The sequence below is a fragment of the Copadichromis virginalis genome, linkage group LG5 (assembly GCF_057382275.1).
Source record: "Copadichromis virginalis isolate Kocher_CV1m ecotype Utaka linkage group LG5, C_Virginalis_male_GT1.1, whole genome shotgun sequence".
Taxonomy (NCBI): Eukaryota; Metazoa; Chordata; class Actinopteri; order Cichliformes; family Cichlidae; genus Copadichromis; species Copadichromis virginalis.
The window spans coordinates 19,223,629-19,244,111 of NC_140622.1; the positions used below are offsets into that span (position 1 = coordinate 19,223,629).

The following is a 20,483-nucleotide window of genomic DNA, read 5'->3' on the forward strand; positions in this document are numbered from 1 at the left end:
TCTATGCACTTTTAACACATCCTAAAGTTTTATTGGTCATTTTCTTGACTTATCCATCAGTTCAACTTTAAGTGAAAACAGCACAAGTTACCAAGATCATGGCAAACTCTCAGACATACACAGAAACATTAGAAGGGGAACTGCTACAGTGGTCATACGTAGAAGCACAATCATTATCGCCATCAAACTCTCACTTACGTGGTCAAATCCTAATCAACCTTAAAAACAAATCCAAATCCAACTTTTTCTTTTCTTTTCTAAGTAAAACAAACTTGTTTGGTTACATTTTGAAACCTTAGTTCTAGTGTTAAAAATGGTTACTTGCTTTAAGAAAGAATCTGTTCAAAATCATTTTTTTTCTCAATTCACAGGCTTCACATTTAAAGTCTCAAATAAAAACTTCAAGTTTCTCACAAAATAGGTAATACTCATCCTTAACTCCAGCAGAATCTGAGAAGGAAATATCAAAGTGGAAGTTCACGGCAGTGTTTATATGGCAGATTGGGATTTTATTTAATTAAACCCCAATCAACACTTTTCTCCTCCTTAAACATTACAGCACTTTAGTCAGCTTCATACGGTGGTCACTCTCATGACCACCTCATGGTTGCTGCTGTGCAAGTTGTTGGGTCTTAGCTGGCTAAGGAAATGTAAAACAGTGTAGCCACAGTGGTGGTTGAGAATAGTCCTGATATGGCGGTTTGCCCTCCGGCTGCTGTCTGTGACAGTGTGAGAAGAGTTCCTCTCTACTCGAACAGTGCTTTTGCTGCTGGAACTGATGGGATCCCCTAAGTCCTTTGCTTTGTCATAATTCAGCACTTTCCACTTCTGGTTCACCGCCTGCCAGCGCTTAAAGATCCGGTAGACAGATGATCCTTCGTGGATTATAAGGCCTGCATGTGAAGTTCAAAGGCAAGAAAAGAAATGTTACTGTAGGCATTTAAGGATGTAGAATGTTTCTGTCCTCATCTGTGTTTGTGTGCAAACCAGAACATGGTGTGCGATGTGTGCTACAATTCCCAGGTTAACTGACATGTCTCCTTGGAATAGTGTGCAGCGGTGGGCAACAGGCTTTGAAATATGTGTGCTCTCATGTGGTGTGTGTGTAAAAAGTGTTATCCTATTGGCAGTGCCATGTATTGGAGTCTGAAAGATTTATCAGAGGGCCAATCTTAGCAGCAGGCTGTTATTTCTGGCCAATATGGCGATGCTGATCTATCAATGTCTGAATTTATAACAGCTGATAAATAAAAAATTTAAAGAGTAAATAAGTGACAGGAGAAACACCAGTCCACTATGTCATGAGTGTTAATGTTGCATAGTTTGTCCACTAGAAGGCACTTCCTGTCAACTTCCAGCAACAATAACCAGCTGATCAGAGCAGAGGCGGGCTGAGAACCAGCCTATTCATTTATGTCCTCTGTAATGGACATTTGTTTTTGGTCTAGATATCTTTTGACTTATTTGAGCTACCCTACTAAGTCCTGAAGCACTAAATAGAGGACATCTTCCATTGATATCTCATGTGTTTGGGCCTCTTTTAGCTCCAAAGAGGAAGGAAATCACACACAAAAAAATTAATTTGGAAGATCCCTTTTTCCTTGGTTCTCAGGAGGATATATCAGAATATTTTATATCACCAAATATTGGTATTGGTTTCTGTCTCAAAAATTCTATATCATTCAGGCTCTGATATAAACCCTGCTGTATTACAAAGGCAGCACACTCAGTGTAATACCTGCGTGTCAGACCAGAGCGTTCCTCTCACCATTGTCTGAGTACAAAAAGTTTTAAGGCAAACTCTTTCAGTTTTCTTCAGTGTGAAATCCTAGTGTTAACTTCATCCTCTTTGTGCTCCAGATTCGCTTCATCTCCCTGCAAGCCCCTGATCCTCTTTGGTCTGCCGGCCCTCCATCAGACCTTCATTCTATGTGGCCAAAGCCATTCAGGGACATGCTCTGCTACAATTCAGATCTAACAACGCTAACTTTTTTTATATTAAAGCCACAAAAGCATCTATTCAAAATGTATTTGGTTTTATTTACAAACCTAACAAGAAGCAATCTTAATATTGGGGATGATTGGTTTCCCTTTAAAAAGGAAGTAAGCAACCATATTAAATTACTTGTTATAAGGTAAGTTTGGATATGGTAACTGAAAAAACCCCAACATAAAATAATGTATCTTACAGGATGTAGTGCAATTTTGTGTAATTATAGGGAATATACTTTTTGAGCCCCTCAAAAAACTGATTGTCATTCACATAGCTTGGAAATCAGTGATTCTTTGTGTATAATCATGTACAAAGGTTTTTGATAATTTTTGATACAATAGTCACCAGACTGCAACAGATGAAGCTATTAAACAGCAGCTGTAGCAGGTTTTGAAACTACCTTAAAAATCAGTGCAAGTTAGAATTAGACTCTGTATGTACTCTAGCCAAAAAAGTCACACATTCTAATATTTCACTGAACCGTCTTTAGCTGTAATGCATTCATTTGTCTTGGCATCGCTTCAACAAGCTTATGCAGTGTCACAACATTAATTTTCATCCTGAGTTGCGTTAATTGTTCGCCAAGATTTTGTACTTATGAGGGAGTCGGACCGCTGCGCAAAGTGTCCTCCAGCACATACACAACATGATCAGTGGGGTTAAAGCCTGGAATCCGTGGTGGCCAGTCCATGTGTGAAAATGATATTTAATGTTCCCTGCACCACTCGTCCACAAGAAACCCCAGCAACACTTGGGCAGGCATTACACTGCCCCCACAGGCTTGGACGGTATTAGGCATGATGGTTGCATCACTTCATCCCTTGTCTTCTTATCCTGATGCAATAAGAGACAACACGACCCTTTTCCATTGCTCCAGAGTCCAATCTTTATGCTCTATAGGCAAATAGAAGCCTTTTTTTTCTCCACTGATATGTGGTCTTCTTAAGGCTGCACAGCTGTTTAGTCCCATTCCCTTGAGTTCTCTTCACATTTTGCTTCTGGAAACACACTCTTGCTTTCATCAGTAACCATAAACAAAGCTGCAGGTTCTACTGTTGATTTGCTTTACAATTTGATTTCACTAAATATTTAAACAATCTCTGACCGTTTGATCATTCGAGTTTTCTTTTCTGACCATATTTGTTCCTCGAAGTTGATGGTAGTAATGCCGTGCACCGTTCTTAATATGATTTCTGTAGTTATAGTAAGTAAATTTTAGTAGCTTGATGCAGGCCAATAATTCAACCCATCTTTTTCACGACAACGGCAACCTGTTGCCAGCCCAAACATATAAATCACTGTAGTAATGATCCAATGGAAAACTCCTAAAGTACCTATTTACTTAGATAAACCAAACTGTTGCCCTTTTTTGGGAACCTTGCAGTGTATATGGACTCACGACAAATTACTTAGAATAATCACCAAAAGATAAATTCTAATAAATTATTGGGAAATTGCAGAGTTGTAAGATAAAAAGTCAGATTATGCAAGACTGGCACTCAGTTTGATGACATTTACACCAAGTGTGAAATATATAATAACGAATATGTGGCCGCCGTAGTATCTGTGTCTTACCTATGCAAACTATGTCCATGAAGCCGTACATGCCGTAGCATATCTGGAAGAGAAGGTCCTGCCGTTGCCATTTGGCTGAGGGGCTGAGAGAGGACCAAACCAACCAGGAAATACTTGCGATGAGGAACAGAGAGCCGAGGATAATGGCTGCAATCTGTACCTTCTCAATCACAGTCAGAGAGATGGCCTGCCACTGGATACAGACACAAAAACTGAATGAAATTGTTTTTCAGATAGAAACTGCAAACTGCTTCTTGATTATGTGAGATAATAGCACAGAGTTTGAATCGTTGCCGTACATCTAAAGAGGCCCTGGTTTTTTATCAGCACATATTTCCCAGATGGTTTCTGTGATTTCTGGAGCATAATCACTGAATCTCACAGGCAATAACAGCAATTGTGTTTTGCAGGTTTGAAAGTGGATTTGAGGATAATCCGATCTCCATAATGAAACTACAGACTCTTCTCTGCTGCACCTTTTTGAAAGAGAATAAATTACTGGAAACAAAATTATTCTTCGTAAGTTTCATTATCTCTTCTCTTTTTTGTCCTGCTACAAAAGAAAACTCAAAATTTGTCAAAATTGGAAGCATGTCTACTCCTGATTCTGACTGTAACTAATCATAACTACGGTACTGTGGCATTTATTAATTTGTCATGTATTAGCCAGTATGGAAGAACAGTAATGATGGCACATTCTCCAACGTAGCATACGGCGTCTCTCACACAGAAAAAGGACACAGGTCGAATATGTTCTGTCATTTCCTTCCCCTGGCCCCAGACCAGTCAAGGCAGATGGCTGCCCCTCCCTCACTCCGGTCCTGCCGGAGGTCTCATCCTGATAAAAAAGAGATCTTACTTTCCGCCTCTGCCAAGTGCTTGCTCACAGGAGATCATCAGATTATTGGAGTTTCCTTTCTAAAATTATAGGGTCTTTACCTTGGATTAGAAAGCTCCTTGAGATGGCTGCTGCTATTAGCATTAAGATGCTGAAATCACTTAGACCAAATCATTCAACTCTTTCAAATGTGCAGTGCCTCATTTTATTGTTCTTGGCAACCTCCGCCTGCAAGCCCTCAATCCTCACTGTTTTCTTTTCCATTTGTTCATAGAAACCGTAAAAATAGCTATGTGAAAAGTATGGAAAGCTACTGTGCTTCCTGTTGGTAACCGTTGCAAGTTTACTGAACAGCATGAGTTCAAAATGACTGGGAGCCTGAGGGGATGGTAATGTGAATACTTCATGGCCTCTACACAGTGCCAGCACATTGATTCTTAGATTACAGTGGCCCCTAATGTGATTATCGTGCTCCTCTGCCAGTCAGTCACTCAAATCTGGCAAATTAACCTTTATTGATGGCTTTCGGCCATAAAGCCATCAAGGACTTTATTCCTGTAGCAATTCTAAATCCTATAGGAAGGTTTTACACTGTTAACATTAAAACAGTAAGAGTAGAACAAAACCACATTGACCATACCTGCAGTGGGTTTTTGGTTCTAATGGCCAACACCTGGTACTTAAAGTAGCAGAGCTCACAGCTCCAGGAGCCTCTCTCACTGATCCAGCGGATAAGGCAGGACTGGTGGGTACAGCGCACTGAGCCATCACAGCGACAAGGGCTCAGCAACTCCCCCTGCAGGATGAAACATTAAGTGCATGAAATAGCCTTCCACAGAGCCTCCTGTAGGGTAAAACTCCCACCGAATGAAGATTTGAGTCACACAGTTGACAGTAAAAATGGGAATAAAGATCTCTATCATTGATTTTGATTTTCACAGCTTTAACAATGTTCCTATTGTGTTTTACCTGACGAAGACATTGTTTGAGGGCATCTCTGGGTCACAGACCTGTCTGGAGCAAGTACCAACAGATAAAATAATTTACTGTTTCTGGTTGGCAAGAAGGGGGGTGGTAAATGTTTGAGTTATGCCAGTGGGTTTTATAGGGTAAGTTGTGGCGTAGTTACAAATACCGTGAATTAAATCAAGACTGGACTCATACTCCATTGCAGACGGCTGCAGACACCGTGGATGGATTGTTATTCTATATTATCTACAGGTCTGCTTTCAGGAAGAGTACACGGTTAGCGAGTCTGCAGTGTTGTGGTTGTGCTGGCTCAATCGTGGTCACTGCAAATTGGATGCATGTCCACTGAGATATACATCCACTGACCTGTCGATGTAGAACGTGTAAAGATACTTACAGTTGTGTTCTGCTTTAATATGGAGTTAAAAACTAATTACACTTGTTTTGCCTTGACTGATAAGCACTGCCTGTACATGTAACCTCACAGTGTTGTGTTATCTCTCTCAGTAGTGAACAGGATCCTGTAACTCCAGCCTCTTCTTTGGGAACCATCTTAGAGTTTGTTGACTCTTCCTACTCTTTCTGACAGCTTGGAGTGATTCTTTACTTGGCGAGCTTTGCTGGCATTTCATACTGAACATTATTTGGCTTTTTCAGCCTGCTGCTGTGCTGCTGATGCTTTGCTACTCTCTTTTTGTGGTGAAGTAATCAATAGCCAGTAAGGCTTTTTTTGTTGTTGTTGTTGTTGTTAAAAAAGGAGAGTTTTTGAAGAACTTCTAGGAAATTATTACTTATGGGAAGGTTTGTGGTTTGAACTTTGGCTCCTCCAGTCTGCATGTTGATCTATCCTTGGTAAATATACCAATGGAAATGGAATGGAAATGCAGTACATAGGGTTAAAAAACAGAGTTGGTATTGCATGGTTGGTCAAAATCTGATGGTACTGCATTCATAATTCCATCAATTTTGACCAAATCCCCAGCATCACCAGCTAAACCATGAAAGAGCCTCTGCTGTGTGTTACAAATGCCTGCAGACACTCACTGTTGTACCTTTCTCTCCTTTTTGAGCCTTTTTTTATTAGTGAATGATTTATAGGTCAGTGTTAAAAGGTTCAGCACACACAAACAACATTCCTCTGAAAATATTCAGGTACACGGACTGGTCTGAAAATGAGTGAAGGAGCAGCCAAAGTCCAAAAAAATAAGAGAAAAAGACAAACTTTGAAAGACCAAGAAAGCCTGGAGAACTATTGCTTAAGACCACTTTAAAAATGACAAATAAGTCTGGCTTCTTGGAAGAAAAAATTAAAGAAGCAAGAGGCGGCTCAAGATTTTTGCACAGTGTATAGTATATATGTGCTGCCTGCCTTAATATCGTGCGCTTAAGCGATTTCAAACATGAATTCACGATGACACTATGTGATATTCTTTGACTATATGCTTCCTAAGACCTTTATCTGAATACCTTTCTATACTTTCCCCTTAAAAGAAAGCACAGGATATCTGTTGCAGGTTTTCATTGTCAGCATGACTCCCTAAGGCTTTGGACTGACAACACTCTTGCACATCTTCATTTATTTCCTGTCTGACTCTGGGTGACGTGCAAGGCCTTTAATTATGTGGATTTCTGGAGGCGAACCAAAAACTTTACGGACACCTCCAGCAGAGTCTGTCTGTGGGAGACACTTTCACTGTACTTTGACCTTCCTGTAACTAAAACACATGATCAAAGGTTTGATCCCTTCATTAATGGTTTCTGCTACAGAGTCAGAGTTATTAAACAGATACTGCCCTTCGAATCCCTTAAAATAACAATGAGCATAGATTGATTTATTTTCATGCTGAGAAATCCTTCTTAAAACCTTTCTTTATTGCTTTTTTAAAACAGCCTAATTTTGTGCATCAGATGCTGAATCTGTTTCCGTAAAGACTTCACTACTTCACACAGTACATATAAAGCTCCTCCCTTTTCTCTGAGACTATTCTTAACTGATGCCCTTTGTCTGCCCACTGCTATTTTCAGATCGCTGTTGATAGATAGTTCCCCTATTTTAGTCTTACTCTCTCTGACTTCGTTCTCTCTCTCTTTTTTAAACTTCAGAGCAGATGTGATGCAGTCTTCCAGATACTGAAAACAAGTTGAAACTGATCTACAGTAGCTGACATGTTCTCCATGTGTTTGCAAAGGAAACACATGGAATCCTTACCACACCCATGGCACATAAATGAAATCCTTACTGGTTTTACACATCAAGATTGCCTTAAAGGTCCTCGGGAGCACTTTTGCATTTGTGAAAAAAGATGTTATCACAGGTTATATCTGGCAAGCAATACAGAATTGTCTGTTGATGTACTCTCAGACTTTGGGGGCAGTGGGAATACTGAACTCCTTCATACCTGAGCATGAAAAATAGCCTTAGATTATTTGTTCACTCTTTTTAGTAACACAAGGCGACTATATGTACAGTTTCACTATGCAAACCTGAATTGACAGTTTATTATGCTGAATCTTGACTCTTATGTGACTCCAGTAAAGGCTGAGGGGCTTTATTTGTGTGTGTCAGATGATACCACTTACTTACTAGTCCTCAGCAGCTTCAGGAATTATCCCCTGCTCCTAGCATTACACACCCAAATCTCTAACTGAGTTGCATTGTGGGTAATGTGCAACACTTTTGGAGTTTCAGTCCTCACTGGTAAAGTAAAAATCTGGAGATTTCACCCTCTGCAGCTTTATCGGCTGTTCCCTTATTTTCCAAGCAGATGGATCTATGTGTTTGATTTCTTGACACAACCTTTATAACGACTTGGGACGGGCATTAGAAGTACACTTGTTGTGACTTCTTGAGAACCAGGAATTGTTCACATTTCATGTAAATGTGTTAACCATTAGACCTGCTCCAGGTTTGACCATTCATTAAGTCTGCCTCTAGGTAAATCACACTCAAGTAAAGCATTTGAGTGCATAAAGAAAGAGCTTGAGTACACTGGGCTAAATGCAGCTCAGGCTGGTGGTAAACTTTAAAGATCTGGCTTCAACTTCTTTACTCTTTTGGACAATGAGTAAATTTTCTAAGCAAACGTTCACCATTTATCCGGTGGAAACTTTTCTGAGCAACTTGTCTTAAGACAGTTTCTTCAAGTGATTAGAGAGAAGCACCACGAACAAGCCACTGCTAGAGGCTCCAGTTGTGTTTGTTCCTCCAGCACCAATACCTTCTTTTTTTCTAACTTTACCTTTTCTGGCCCCTGGAAGCAGATCCGGCACTGCGGTGATCGCGTCCCGCTCTCTGAGAGACTCGGGAGTGAAGCAGCATCCATGTTTCCTACTCCTCCTCCCTGAGGTTTGGCACCTTCTTTATCCTCAAACGCCAGGCTTCGTGGCCGGAGGTCAGAGCCATAGTACTCCTCCTCGTCGTCCCGCTGAGAGCACCTCAGCTGTGGCCAACCACAGCCTCCAATAGCGAGCCCTCTCATCGTGGTCTGTGTGTTCGGGTCAGTGTCCGTTCTCCTGCTTGATCCAGAACGCATCAGTAGCAACACTTTGAGTTCATTAAAGAACATCCGGATGCGATACTTAAACATTCTTCAGCAGCTTTACTACACAGCCACAAACAGAGCAACCTTCAGCTTTACTGTCACAGTCCCTTCATTATTATTATTATTATTATTATTATTATTATTATTATTATTATTATTATTATTGTTGTTGTTGTTGTTGTTGTTGTTGTTGTTGAGGTATTGAATTGATTCAAGTAGACAGTTCAAATCTTACTGAATAAAATTCAGATCTGAATTGAGAAAGCATGCGACTAACATGATAGGCTATTAGATCAGCCCATAGCTCTTTGCATATCCTGTTGTTATAGCATGTGCACCGCAATCCAGCCAATAGGGAAGGATTATTTTTCATGGACAGAGGCGTTTTCTTTCGGGATTCAATGGAGGCTGAGAGCCACGAACTGTGAGGCACAAACATTAAAGTCAGAGTAGTCCAGCAGCATCCTCTTACACGTCTCCATCCCGCTCGCTCGCTGATATCGCAAGGTTCAAACGGGTCATCTCGATGTTGTGAATCACAAGGAGCTGTCCGAGGTTTGCCACAGAATGTTTTCTTCTTCGTGCGGAAACAGCGAGGGTGTCTGAGGTGTGGGGTTGATGCAGAATCCTATTACCAACTAAGTCCAATCCGATTTATATTTGAGTTTCTCATTTACCCACAGAGCGGGTAGAATTACACGAGGTGACAAGCGTGCATCCTTTGTTGTCTGGCAGTGGCATCCATCACTTCGCCACTCTTTCCTCCTGTTCGCTTTAGCCCTTTCCCCCCTCTCTCTCGTTCTCTGCTGTTACATCGGGCGGTGGGGGAGCTCGTCCCGCACTTTCTCCCCTTAAGCAGGTCCGACAGCCAGATTATAAAGTTAGAATCCAGCGGGGTTCAATCTCAGCGGAGAAAGCGAAGAAAATAACATCACATGAAAAAAAATCCTTTCACAGCAACTTGTAATGCCACTTCTTTTCCCGACCATCTCTGCGCCACAAATCAGGGGGAGCGAGAGGATGCCAGATATGGATTCCTGTGAACACAAAAAGAGCAGACCGCAACTGTCCCTTCCGGGTTGCTAAAAAAAACTGCACCTCCTCACTTATTTAGCAAATCATATAAAGACCCCGGAGAATAGGCGAGACAATGAAGTGCCACTTCACCTGGCAGACTGTAGTATAGTGTCTCCTTCATCATAATCCCAGGATGCTCAAATTCGATTTTCAGAAGTTTCGCATGCACGTCAGCTCAAACCACCCAAACTTCGTTATCTGTATAGTTTCCTATTTTTAAAAAAGACTTTTGCTTCTTGCAGCTAAGAAGAAATGATCTCCATCCTTCATTGGTGGTGTAGCTGCTGACTGTGGCTGCTGTCCAAGGTGCTGATATTCATGTGACGTTAAAGCCACGTGCTGTTATTCGTCTGCTGGTTGAGAAAAAAAGCAACTATTGTAATAATCCAGTGAGTGAGTGTACGTGTGTGGTTGTGAGCTGGTCTGGTATTACCCATGTTGTGGGGACCTAAATCTACTCAAACAGTCAATTTATAGGGACGTGTCTTTCTTCTGGGGACAAAAAACAAAGTCCCCTCAAGGAAAATCATTGAATTGCATGGAGGTAATGAAATGTCCGCAGAAATCATGGAAGCCCAACAGTTTGCGTGTGTGTCTAACAACCAGAACAAAAGCTCTCCAGGGTTGAAACAGTAGAAAGTGTGCATATAAGATGATTTAACAGATTCATCATTCACAGGAACATAACAACACAGCACAGATAATTGTTTCAGAGGAGACAGTGTACGGTTTATTATTAAATAAATAAACATGCTCTCTGTTCTCCCATTACAAGAAGCAGCGATTGGGCCAGAGCAAAAAGGCAGATTCAAAAGATGGAATGTTTCACTAGAATGAAAAAGCTTTATTTATTATTTTCTCATGAGACTTAATCACAGGGGCTGGAGGGATTGGTGATCTGTCCACAGTGTCTCTGATAGCTGGGATAGACTGTTTTCTTACAGTCGTGTAGAGAGAACTGAAGCATGTCTGCATGGACTCTGAGAACATCAGTGTGTCGTCTATTCGATGTGACAGGGACCAAGAGTTTTGACAGTTTTGCACGGATTGCAATGAATATTTTGAGCCATAGGTCTTGGACCTGAACAAGTAGATGCAGTCAGACTGCTCGGTAATGTCCTAAGTATAAAGAGGTCATGTAGTGAGATCAGGAATTATTACTCACATTTATTATAAATCACATTTTTATGACACAAAGTTTGTTTTAGCACATTCAAGCTCACAGCTGCCACACTTTCACCCAAACCTCACCTAAAACAACTGCAAGGCTTCTGTGTAGGTGCAGATGTTGTGGTATTTATTTAGACTACATGAAACTGTGCGTGCAAATGTGCATTTGTCATTATTTATTTTGGTATTAAATAATTTTTTAATTTATGGCTTTATGTGTTTCTTAAAGCAGCCACTGTTTCCCATTTTGACAGCGTCGCACGAAGATGCAAAGCTGTCAAGAAGGCATGATTTCATTACCTGGTAAGGTGACAGAAGAGCTTCTTCGGAGTTTAATTGGCACCGTTTGTGTTCCAGTTTAACCAAACTATCTCATTTACATCAGCTGATTGTGGAGGCCAGGTCGTCTGATGCACCACAACACCTGGAGGCTGTGCAAGGGCCACAGGTTCATCTGGTCTGTGATACATAAAGCCATGGTAGCTGGAAACATAAATCTAATTGGACCAAAGCACATACTTTGGTCTTCAGTTCAGCTTGTGTTTCTTGGCCCAAGCAATTTTCTTCTTATTATGGAGCTCCCTGGGTAGTGTGTGCTATTTGAACTGTGGGAAGCATTGGGCTGTACTCTGAGGTGCTAGTAATAGGCTATTTGAGGCTGGTAACCAAACTTTCATCAGCCATTGTGACATGAAATAGTAGGCAAGCACGGGTGTTGCTAATCACATTAATGAAGGTTCAGTTATTTTTAGGTCCAGAAGTATCTTTAATGTGATTAGTAACATCTGTGCTTACCTACTACTTTAAGTCAAAATGGATTTTGTGAAAGCAGACTGTCATACTGAACAGTTTGACAGTTCCTTTGATTTTATAGAACAAAGGATCTTCTTATTGAAAATGACATAAACCTCCTTGAGAAGTAAATCAATCATTTGAAGAAGGAATATAGAGAAAAGTGATCCTTCTTAAAAACATAAGAAGTCTAGTCTGAGGTGATGAAACAAAGCAAAAACAAATAAACAAAAATCAACAACTAGACAAATTATTCCAACGAGATAGAGCTTCTTTTTTTTTTAATCTTACTTAGATACAGAGAAGACATGAAAGAAACACTGATGACTTGCTTTTTTCAAGATGCAATTAATACAAATTCAGTTTAGAGTAGATTATGATACCCAAATATTTTTTTTTGTCCTTTCAAAGTGTTCCAGCACCGTTACTGGTTAAAGCAAAAGATTTTGATTAGAGGTTGAGGTTCTGCCTCTTACTAATGAGCACTCAGTAAGGTTTGTATTTATTAAGCAGTAGTTTGTTTGCTCAAATCTACATTTGTAGAATATTAAAACTGAATTGTACTTGTACTTGTAAAACCTTTTTAAAATATAATACTGTTATCTGAATAATTTGTGTTTTAGAGTTAGCAGAAAAATAAAGGTTCAAATCATTAATAATATCAGAGAAAAGAAACGGTTTCAAGGTAGAACCACAAGGGGAATCTAATAAACAAATGAATTTAGAAAACCCAATGAACTTAAACATGACCCATAAACATCAAAATAAACTAAAACTCAAAACACTGGGTTAAAAGACCCAGGATCATGACAATGAGCTGAAGATGGTCTTGTTTTTCCTATTATACAGGTTATTTGTTGTGTACTGAGTACCTGATGGCCCAAAAAAACAAGAAAGAAGTTTCAATCTGAACAAGACTTACGTGAAAATCATCTCGGGTTAAAATATTTTAGTCATACAGAGTGTATAGAGCTTTCAGTGAGTCAAAAAATGGCAGCTTGGGAAATTTCTAAATATGGTAAATGGCCTGTATTTATATAGCGCTTTACTAGTCCCTAAGGACCCCAAAGCGCTTTACATATCCAGTCATCCACCCATTCACACACACATTGGTGATGGCAAGCTACATTGTAGCCACAGCCACCCTGGGGCGCACTAAAACATATTTAACTTTGTCTACATTTTTTTTAGCAACGTAGAATTCAACTTGTGTTACTTTTCATGTATTTTCTTAACTGCAGAAAACACAGGTGTAAATCTTGAAATGAATAATTAAGTTATATACGTCAGGTAGAGATACGGTTTTCAGGGGAATTGTGGGGGAGAAAGGTCCTCAGATATTAATAGCGCTTGCATTTTTCAGTGATAATATTAAACTTTAATCATTTAGAATAAGTACTTTTTAAAAAGAGATACAGAATGTATAAGAAACCTAATGCATCATACTGTAGTGGTCTGTGTGTGGAGTATTTACCTGGTGTCTGAGCTTTGTGTTTTTCAAAATAAAGGGGTGGTGAGATGAAAACTCCAGAGATGCCTGAAACCCTAAGGAACAACTTTATTGTCAGACAAACGTGTTTCGGCTTGTGGCCTTCATCGGGGTTATTACAAAACACCAAACAGCTTGTGCTTAATTTAAAGTAAAACAACAGAAAATAAAAAAAACTAATGAACCAATCAGCCACTCACACATAAACATAATCATTAATGGGGATGATGATTGTTCAAATATGTTCTGGACTGAACCATTACAGGATAAGTGACTGGATGTCACCTTATACAGTGGGGCAAAAAAGTATTTAGTCAGCCACCGATTGTGCAAGTTCCCCCACTTAAAATGATGACAGAGGTCAGTAATTTGCACCAGAGGTACACTTCAACTGTGAGAGACAGAATGTGAAAAAAAAATCCATGAATCCACATGGTAGGATTTGTAAAGAATTTATTCATAAATCAGGGTGGAAAATAAGTATTTGGTCACCTCAAACAAGGAAAATCTCTGGCTCTCACAGACCTGTAACGTCTTCTGTAAGAAGCTTTTCTGTCCCCCACTCGTTACCTGTATGAATGACACCTGTTTGAACTCATCATCTGTATAAAAGACACCTGTCCACAGCCTCAAACAGTCAGACTCCAAACTCCGCCATGGCCAAGACCAAAGAGCTTTCGAAGGACACCAGGAAAAGTATTGTAGACCTGCACCAGACTGGGAAGAGTGAATCTACAATAGGCAAGCAGCTTGGTGTGAAAAAATCAACTGTGGGAGCAATCATCAGAAAATGGAAGACATACAAGACCACTGATAATCTCCCTCGATCTGGGGCTCCACGCAAGATCTCATCCCGTGGGGTCAAAATGATCATGAGAACGGTGAGCAAAGATCCCAGAACCACACGGGGGGACCTGGTGAATGACCTGCAGAGAGCTGGGACCAAAGTAACAAAGGTCACCATCAGTAACACACTACAACGGCAGGGAATCAAATCCCGCAGTGCCAGACGTGTTCCGCTGCTGAAGCCAGTGCATGTCCAGGCCCGTCTGAAGTTTGCCAGAGAGCACATGGATGATACAGCAGAGGATTGGGAGAATGTCATGTGGTCAGATGAAACCAAAGTAGAACTTTTTGGTATAAACTCAACTCGTCGTGTTTGGAGGAAGAAGAATACTGAGTTGCATCCCAAGAACACCATACCTACTGTGAAGCATGGGGGTGGAAACATCATGCTATGGGGCTGTTTTTCTGCCAAGGGGACAGGACGACTGATCCGTGTTAAGGACAGAATGAATGGGGCCATGTATCGTGAGATTTTGAGCCAAAACCTCCTTCCATCAGTGAGAACTTTGAAGATGAAACGAGGCTGGGTCTTCCAACATGACAATGATCCAAAACACACCGCCCGGGCAACAAAGGAGTGGCTCCGTAAGAAGCATTTGAAAGTCCTGGAGTGGCCTAGCCAGTCTCCAGACCTCAACCCCATAGAAAATCTGTGGCGGGAGTTGAAAGTCCGTGTTGCTCGGCGACAGCCCCAAAACATCACTGCTCTCGAGAAGATCTGCATGGAGGAATGGGCCAAAATACCAGCTACTGTGTGTGCAAACCTGGTAAAGACCTATAGTAAACGTTTGACCTCTGTTATTGCCAACAAAGGTTATGTTACAAAGTATTGAGTTGTATTTTTGTTATTGACCAAATACTTATTTTCCACCCTGATTTACAAATAAATTCTTTACAAATCCTACCATGTGGATTCATGGATTTTTTTTTCACATTCTGTCTCTCACAGTTGAAGTGTACCTCTGGTGCAAATTACTGACCTTGCACAATCGGTGGCTGACTAAATACTTTTTTGCCCCACTGTACATGTAAAAGTGGGTCATTCCCACAGGTGCACAAAAAATGCAAACAAGATAAAAATTATACATAACAATCACAGGAACTCTAAGAAATGAATTCCATGAACTAAACAACAACAATATGCATCACAATTTTTTTAGAGACATTTTTTCAGAGACAAAAATAGATCGAATCACAGAAACTCATTAATAGCTAGATCTTCATTCATAGCTTTGGGAAATAAACTCTTTAAATGGAATATCTAGAATGCCTCTCACTTTTCTCTGATGAAATTGATATAACCAGCTCTTTGACTGAGCTTGATGGCTTCAATGCCTATAAAGAATAAAGATGAGCTACAATGTTTTTCATTAAAATTTCTTGCAACAGGGCTGGTTAAATCATTTCTCTTAATAGAACTTCTGTGTTTGTTAATTCATTCTTTCACAGGTGTTTTGTTGCATGGACACCGTATCATGTAGACCACATTTTTAGTTTTGCTGGTAATAAAGCTTTTTGCATCAATAATCTTGCCACTTGGTTTTACATTTTTGAGTATTCTCAATGTATGGAAGACCCACACTTAAAATGACCTTGTAGGTTATGAGTTGCCAGGTGTTGTTTCTGGGGTTTAGAATCACAAAAAGCTCGAATAACCCTATCCCTAATGTTTTTATCATTGGCTGTTCTTTAAAAATCTCCTGTAAATTCGAAGGATGTGCCAATATTTTAAAATTATTTCTTTAATGTTCCTGGTTTTTGTTGTAATGGTTGTGCAAAAAACAAGATTTCATTTGGGTTTTGGAGGTTTCTTAGTTACCAGATAAAACTTTCTGTTTTTTGAGTCCACCTTATTTTCTGCAAATCTTAGCCAGTCCTCTTTGTCATTTTTATAACATCTTTTCTTTGCTGTAATTATATTGTTCAGGAATTTCACAAATGCATTTGAATCTAATGACTTGGCTTACAGGTAAACCTTTTTTGAGGCTGAAAACTTGCAGCGTGAAGTAATGTATTTCAATAGGTTTGGAGTAAAGAGAGGTGGACAGATATTTGTCTTTTTTGGTTACTATTATGCCAAAAAGGTTAATTTCTTTACTACCATGAACAAGAGTAAAACATCAATCTGCAAAGTGTTCATTTAAAAATCGTACAAACTCCAATACTGTGGAGACTGATCCCTTCCAAAATAAAAATACATCATCTATGTACCGTTTCCAAGACATGATGAATGGTAGAAAAGGGTTTTTTTTGGTGGTCGTATAAAATTCATTCTTCCAGATGGACAACAAGTAAACAAGCAAAACTAGGTGTCATTTTCGTGCCCATTGAAGTGCCAGAAATTTGAAGCCATAGTGTGTCATTATAAAAGAAATCATTCCTCTTCAGAACAAAAGCAGCCAGCTTAATTAAAAAGGAAGTAGATGGTGATTTTGTAGGCCTGTAGGTGAAAATGTTCGACTGACTCTTTGTCTTTGAGGCTTTGTTGTTTTTTCACAAGGATGTAACATCATTCATTGGTGGGAGGTATTTGAAAAGAAGCAGGAAATGAGAGCTGTCTTTTATGTAGGAGTTCAAGGTCGGTACGAAATCTCACTATGGAAGCCTACAAAAGTTGATATTCACTAGATTTCTGTGGATTTTTGGAAATATATACAAAAAGCTTTTAAAGGATGTTTACTGCGTAAAAATGTTTTTTCCTTCAGAGAAATTTCACCATAGAAGAGGTCAACAAGGAACAGCTGTTTACAGCTTATTTACTTGTGACCATTGTGACAATGGCACCTCCTTTCTTAAAGGCTTTAAATACAATTATTTATCCTGTCCAAGCTCTATTACTGCTTTCTGTTGATCATTTGTTAAATTATTTAAGGGAAATCAAGTTCTGTGAGTCTACAGTATGTATCTATCACGTGATTTCTGTTCTCAGTGGGACAAAAATTACTTTTAATATTAAAATCACTTCATTTTGACAAGACTCACTTCTCATTAAAAATTCTCTGACGTTTTTACAGCTCTTAAAAACAAGTTCAAATGGACTTACAGAAGGAGTTGGCACAAAAGAAAGACGAAGTTCAAACACTGATAGTGGAGCGGGAGTCAATACAGTTCTGCTCGGGTTGGCAACAGCTGACTTCTTCCCCAATATTGAGATCGGGTCCATGGGCGGTCGAATGGATCTTTTCCTTTTCCCCCATCATCCAGGAGATGGGGGTTCCAGGGGATGAAACATTTTGCCCAAAAAAGGATGTCCAAGGTGGCTGGAGAATTTACATTGAGTCTTTTTCTTGTTTGGAGTGGTTGAAGGGAATCTTTGCTTGGATGTGTGTGTCATTAAACCAAACTTTCTGTTCTGTTGGGCGTGGTTCAGTGATGGTGGAAGTATTGGTGGTTAAATTGTGAGCGTCTTTGGACCAGGGATATATAAATCCCTCCTTATAGTCGTTCTAATCTCTGAGGAATTCTGGCTTTTTTTAGGTCTTTTATTTCTTTTTCACATTCTGTTAGTCTTATATCAGGTTCCTCCATTTGTTTTAGTGCATCATTATTATCTCTTGTCAACACTTCCAGGTACTGTTCATTCTTTAATATTTCATTTTGTATCTTACTTTCTTTCTCATTCAAGTACTTTATAGTAATAGCCATCAGCCAAATGGCTTTCACATATAGTCGAAACACGTAATAAAGTTGTTCCCTAGTGTTTCAAGTGTTGCTGTAGTTTTTATCTCACCAGTTCTTTATTTTCCTCCAAGCACCTTGGAAAAGGTGAAGTTGAGGCGGAAACTTTTAGATAACTGATTTTTAAAATAAAGAAATTTTCATAATTTATGCAGAAAGGAGACAATTTGGTCCATTATATGTTCAATCATAAGCTACAGTCATGATATTAAACACAGTATCAGGGCTTACTGGGTCACTTTCATACAACTGAGCCATCACTGATGTTATTATTAACAGCTGTGTTTATAAGGCAAGTAAAGTGTCTGCAAGGGAAGAGTCTATCGAAGGTTCTTAAAATAGTTCGAGATCACTTCCTTATAAATCTCTGCAACTGACTCTGTGTTTTCTCAGCAGTTCTCCTGGTAGGCAAAAAGCCCTCGAGCAGCTTTAGAGAAGCAATGCCTTGATTTAGAGTTTGTCCCAGCTACTGGGACAGCCTGCACGTCACTATCACTGTACTATATTCCCATTTCTGGTCACAAGTAGATAATGTCTACTTTCTTCCCCTCTAGCAGGCAGCAGGCACATAAATGCATGAGTGATGGCTGGAGAGAAAGCTGTAAAAGCAGGGAAAGACTGAGCGCCAAATGGATATGTTGTGCAGGATATCAGAGCACAGAAATTTTAGCTGACCTAATGGGATTTTATTTATAAAATACTACGTCCACCATTCATGCTTTTGTTTTTTGACCCCATGCATCAGTGCAGACTGACTGTGGAGTTTGTTCATAACCAGTAAGCATCCATTAAGTAAATATAATGAATGTGTCTGGGATTGAATTCACCCCATTAAAGCCCCTTTATTTCCAGTACTAAACACTTGTATGTTGTTTTGGGTGCCTGATGCAGAATTCCCTCAAGGCACGGAGACAGACAGGATGTCCATTAGTGTGGACAGACGATAAGATCAGATTATTGTTAACAAGAGATTCACAGCCAAAAGTATTCAACCTAATAGCCACGTGTAATTCATTATTATCTAATAATGCAACACTGAATTGTTGTAACAGTCTGATAATCTGTCCAGGATACTCCACCTCGTACGCTACATCAGTATGACAGACTTGATATCCACCACCTGCTACTCTATATTGGATAAGCATTCAAAATAACAGTATGGACAGACTATTAGCTGTCAGAGATGAATGAAGCCTGATGTTATTCCATTTGCATCTTTTAAATAAATACACAATTAGCCATTTTGCTAATCTAATTACACTGTTTAGTTTACATGGTGTAGTCTTTTTCTCCTTTTTAGAGGACACCTGTTTCTCTTTTGAATTGTTTTTAGACTAACTGTTGAAAAAAAAAACTGTTTTGAAATTGAAATTAGGTGATGTTTTAAATACTGAACATATGGAGAGATTAAAGAAAAACTGTTAAATTCATTTGCAGGTCCATATGTCTCTAGATAAAGTTTGCAAACTTTAGTTTGGTATTTATGTAAAGGGTGATTTTAGGATATGAAATAAACTATTACATAGTTACTGGTACACAGTAAACAGAGGACAATACATATATGCATATTTCAAAGAAGTTGTACAACTTTTAATAGACTGGCTAGTCCTCTAGCCTCCATAGAGGAGGTGGGTGAGAGGAGGATGTTAGCCAAGCTAATGCCCATTATGGACAACAGCTCTCACTCCCTGCATGAGACTGTGGAGACTCGGAGCAGCTCTTTCAACAGTTAACAATTACAGCCACTGTGTAGGACGGAGCATCATTGCAGGCCCTACATCCCAACAGCAGTCAGACTGTACGATAGGCACATAGGATAAATACTTGCTGAGAAAAATATGCGTGTATATATTATCATTCCTGCTGCACTTTATTTATGTATTTTAAAAAAAACTTTGATTTATCTTTTAGAGTATTTTGCTGTGTATAGTATTGTACAAACCAGTCTTGTGTAGTGTTTATTTGTAAATCATTTTTCTTATTTATTCATGTATTTTAATGGTTTTCTGAAGTATCTCTAATTCACTTTTTCTTTCTGCCCCTCGTGCTACTGTAACAAGTGGATTTCCGCAGTGTGGGTCTATATCTAGACCATATCTATATCTGCATCAGTCTGTCTGTATCTGTCTAGCTGTAGGAAATGCAGAAAAAGAAGAGTGATTTCAATCTTAGAGTTAAAACTCATTTGACGAACCACACTGCTTCAGTGACTGGATGGACGGATTTTTAACATATTTTTGGGGAGGATCTAAAAACCTATCAGGTACTTCATATAAATTTTGATGATGTGTTAATTAACTCATAATTAGCATTATTTGATCAATTTAAGTTATTTATTTGTCTGTTTATTTATTTTTCAATGCCACCAGCAGTTTTTTCATCTTTGAACGTTAAAAAAATAAGCCAGTTCAAACTAAGAAATGATTTGTTTTATAAGCTGAAATCTCAAGAAACTATTTGTTTGCTTGTTATCAGTAGTTAAATATTTCTAAGCGACGTAAGCAGGCTATGTTA

The 20,483-nt window shown here is 39.3% G+C and overlaps 1 protein-coding gene across 1 annotated transcript; it reads right to left on the minus strand.

Annotated features, from left to right (window-relative positions):
* Positions 1-21: 21 nt before the first annotated feature.
* LOC146709489 (E3 ubiquitin-protein ligase MARCHF9-like) lies at positions 22-10,333 on the minus strand. Its single transcript, XM_085456457.1, has 4 exons — positions 8,615-10,333; positions 5,047-5,202; positions 3,569-3,761; positions 22-893 (listed from the first exon to the last, which is right to left on the minus strand). The coding sequence occupies exons 1-4, from the start codon at positions 8,960-8,962 to the stop codon at positions 574-576; spliced, it is 1,017 nt and encodes a 338-aa protein (XP_085312583.1). The 5' UTR covers positions 8,963-10,333; the 3' UTR covers positions 22-573.
* Between the last annotated feature and the right edge of the window lie 10,150 nt (positions 10,334-20,483).

Excerpts from the sequence above, each read along its gene's own strand:
- LOC146709489 (XM_085456457.1), bottom strand. The coding sequence starts at position 8,962 with ATGTTTAAGTATCGCATCCGGATGTTCTTTAATGAACTCAAAGTGTTG. Across the intron at positions 5,203-8,614 it reads GCTTCCAGGGGCCAGAAAAG|GGGGAGTTGCTGAGCCCTTG; the intron begins GTAAAGTTAGAA and ends TTCATCCTGCAG. Across the intron at positions 3,762-5,046 it reads GAACCAAAAACCCACTGCAG|TGGCAGGCCATCTCTCTGAC; the intron begins GTATGGTCAATG and ends GTCTGTATCCAG.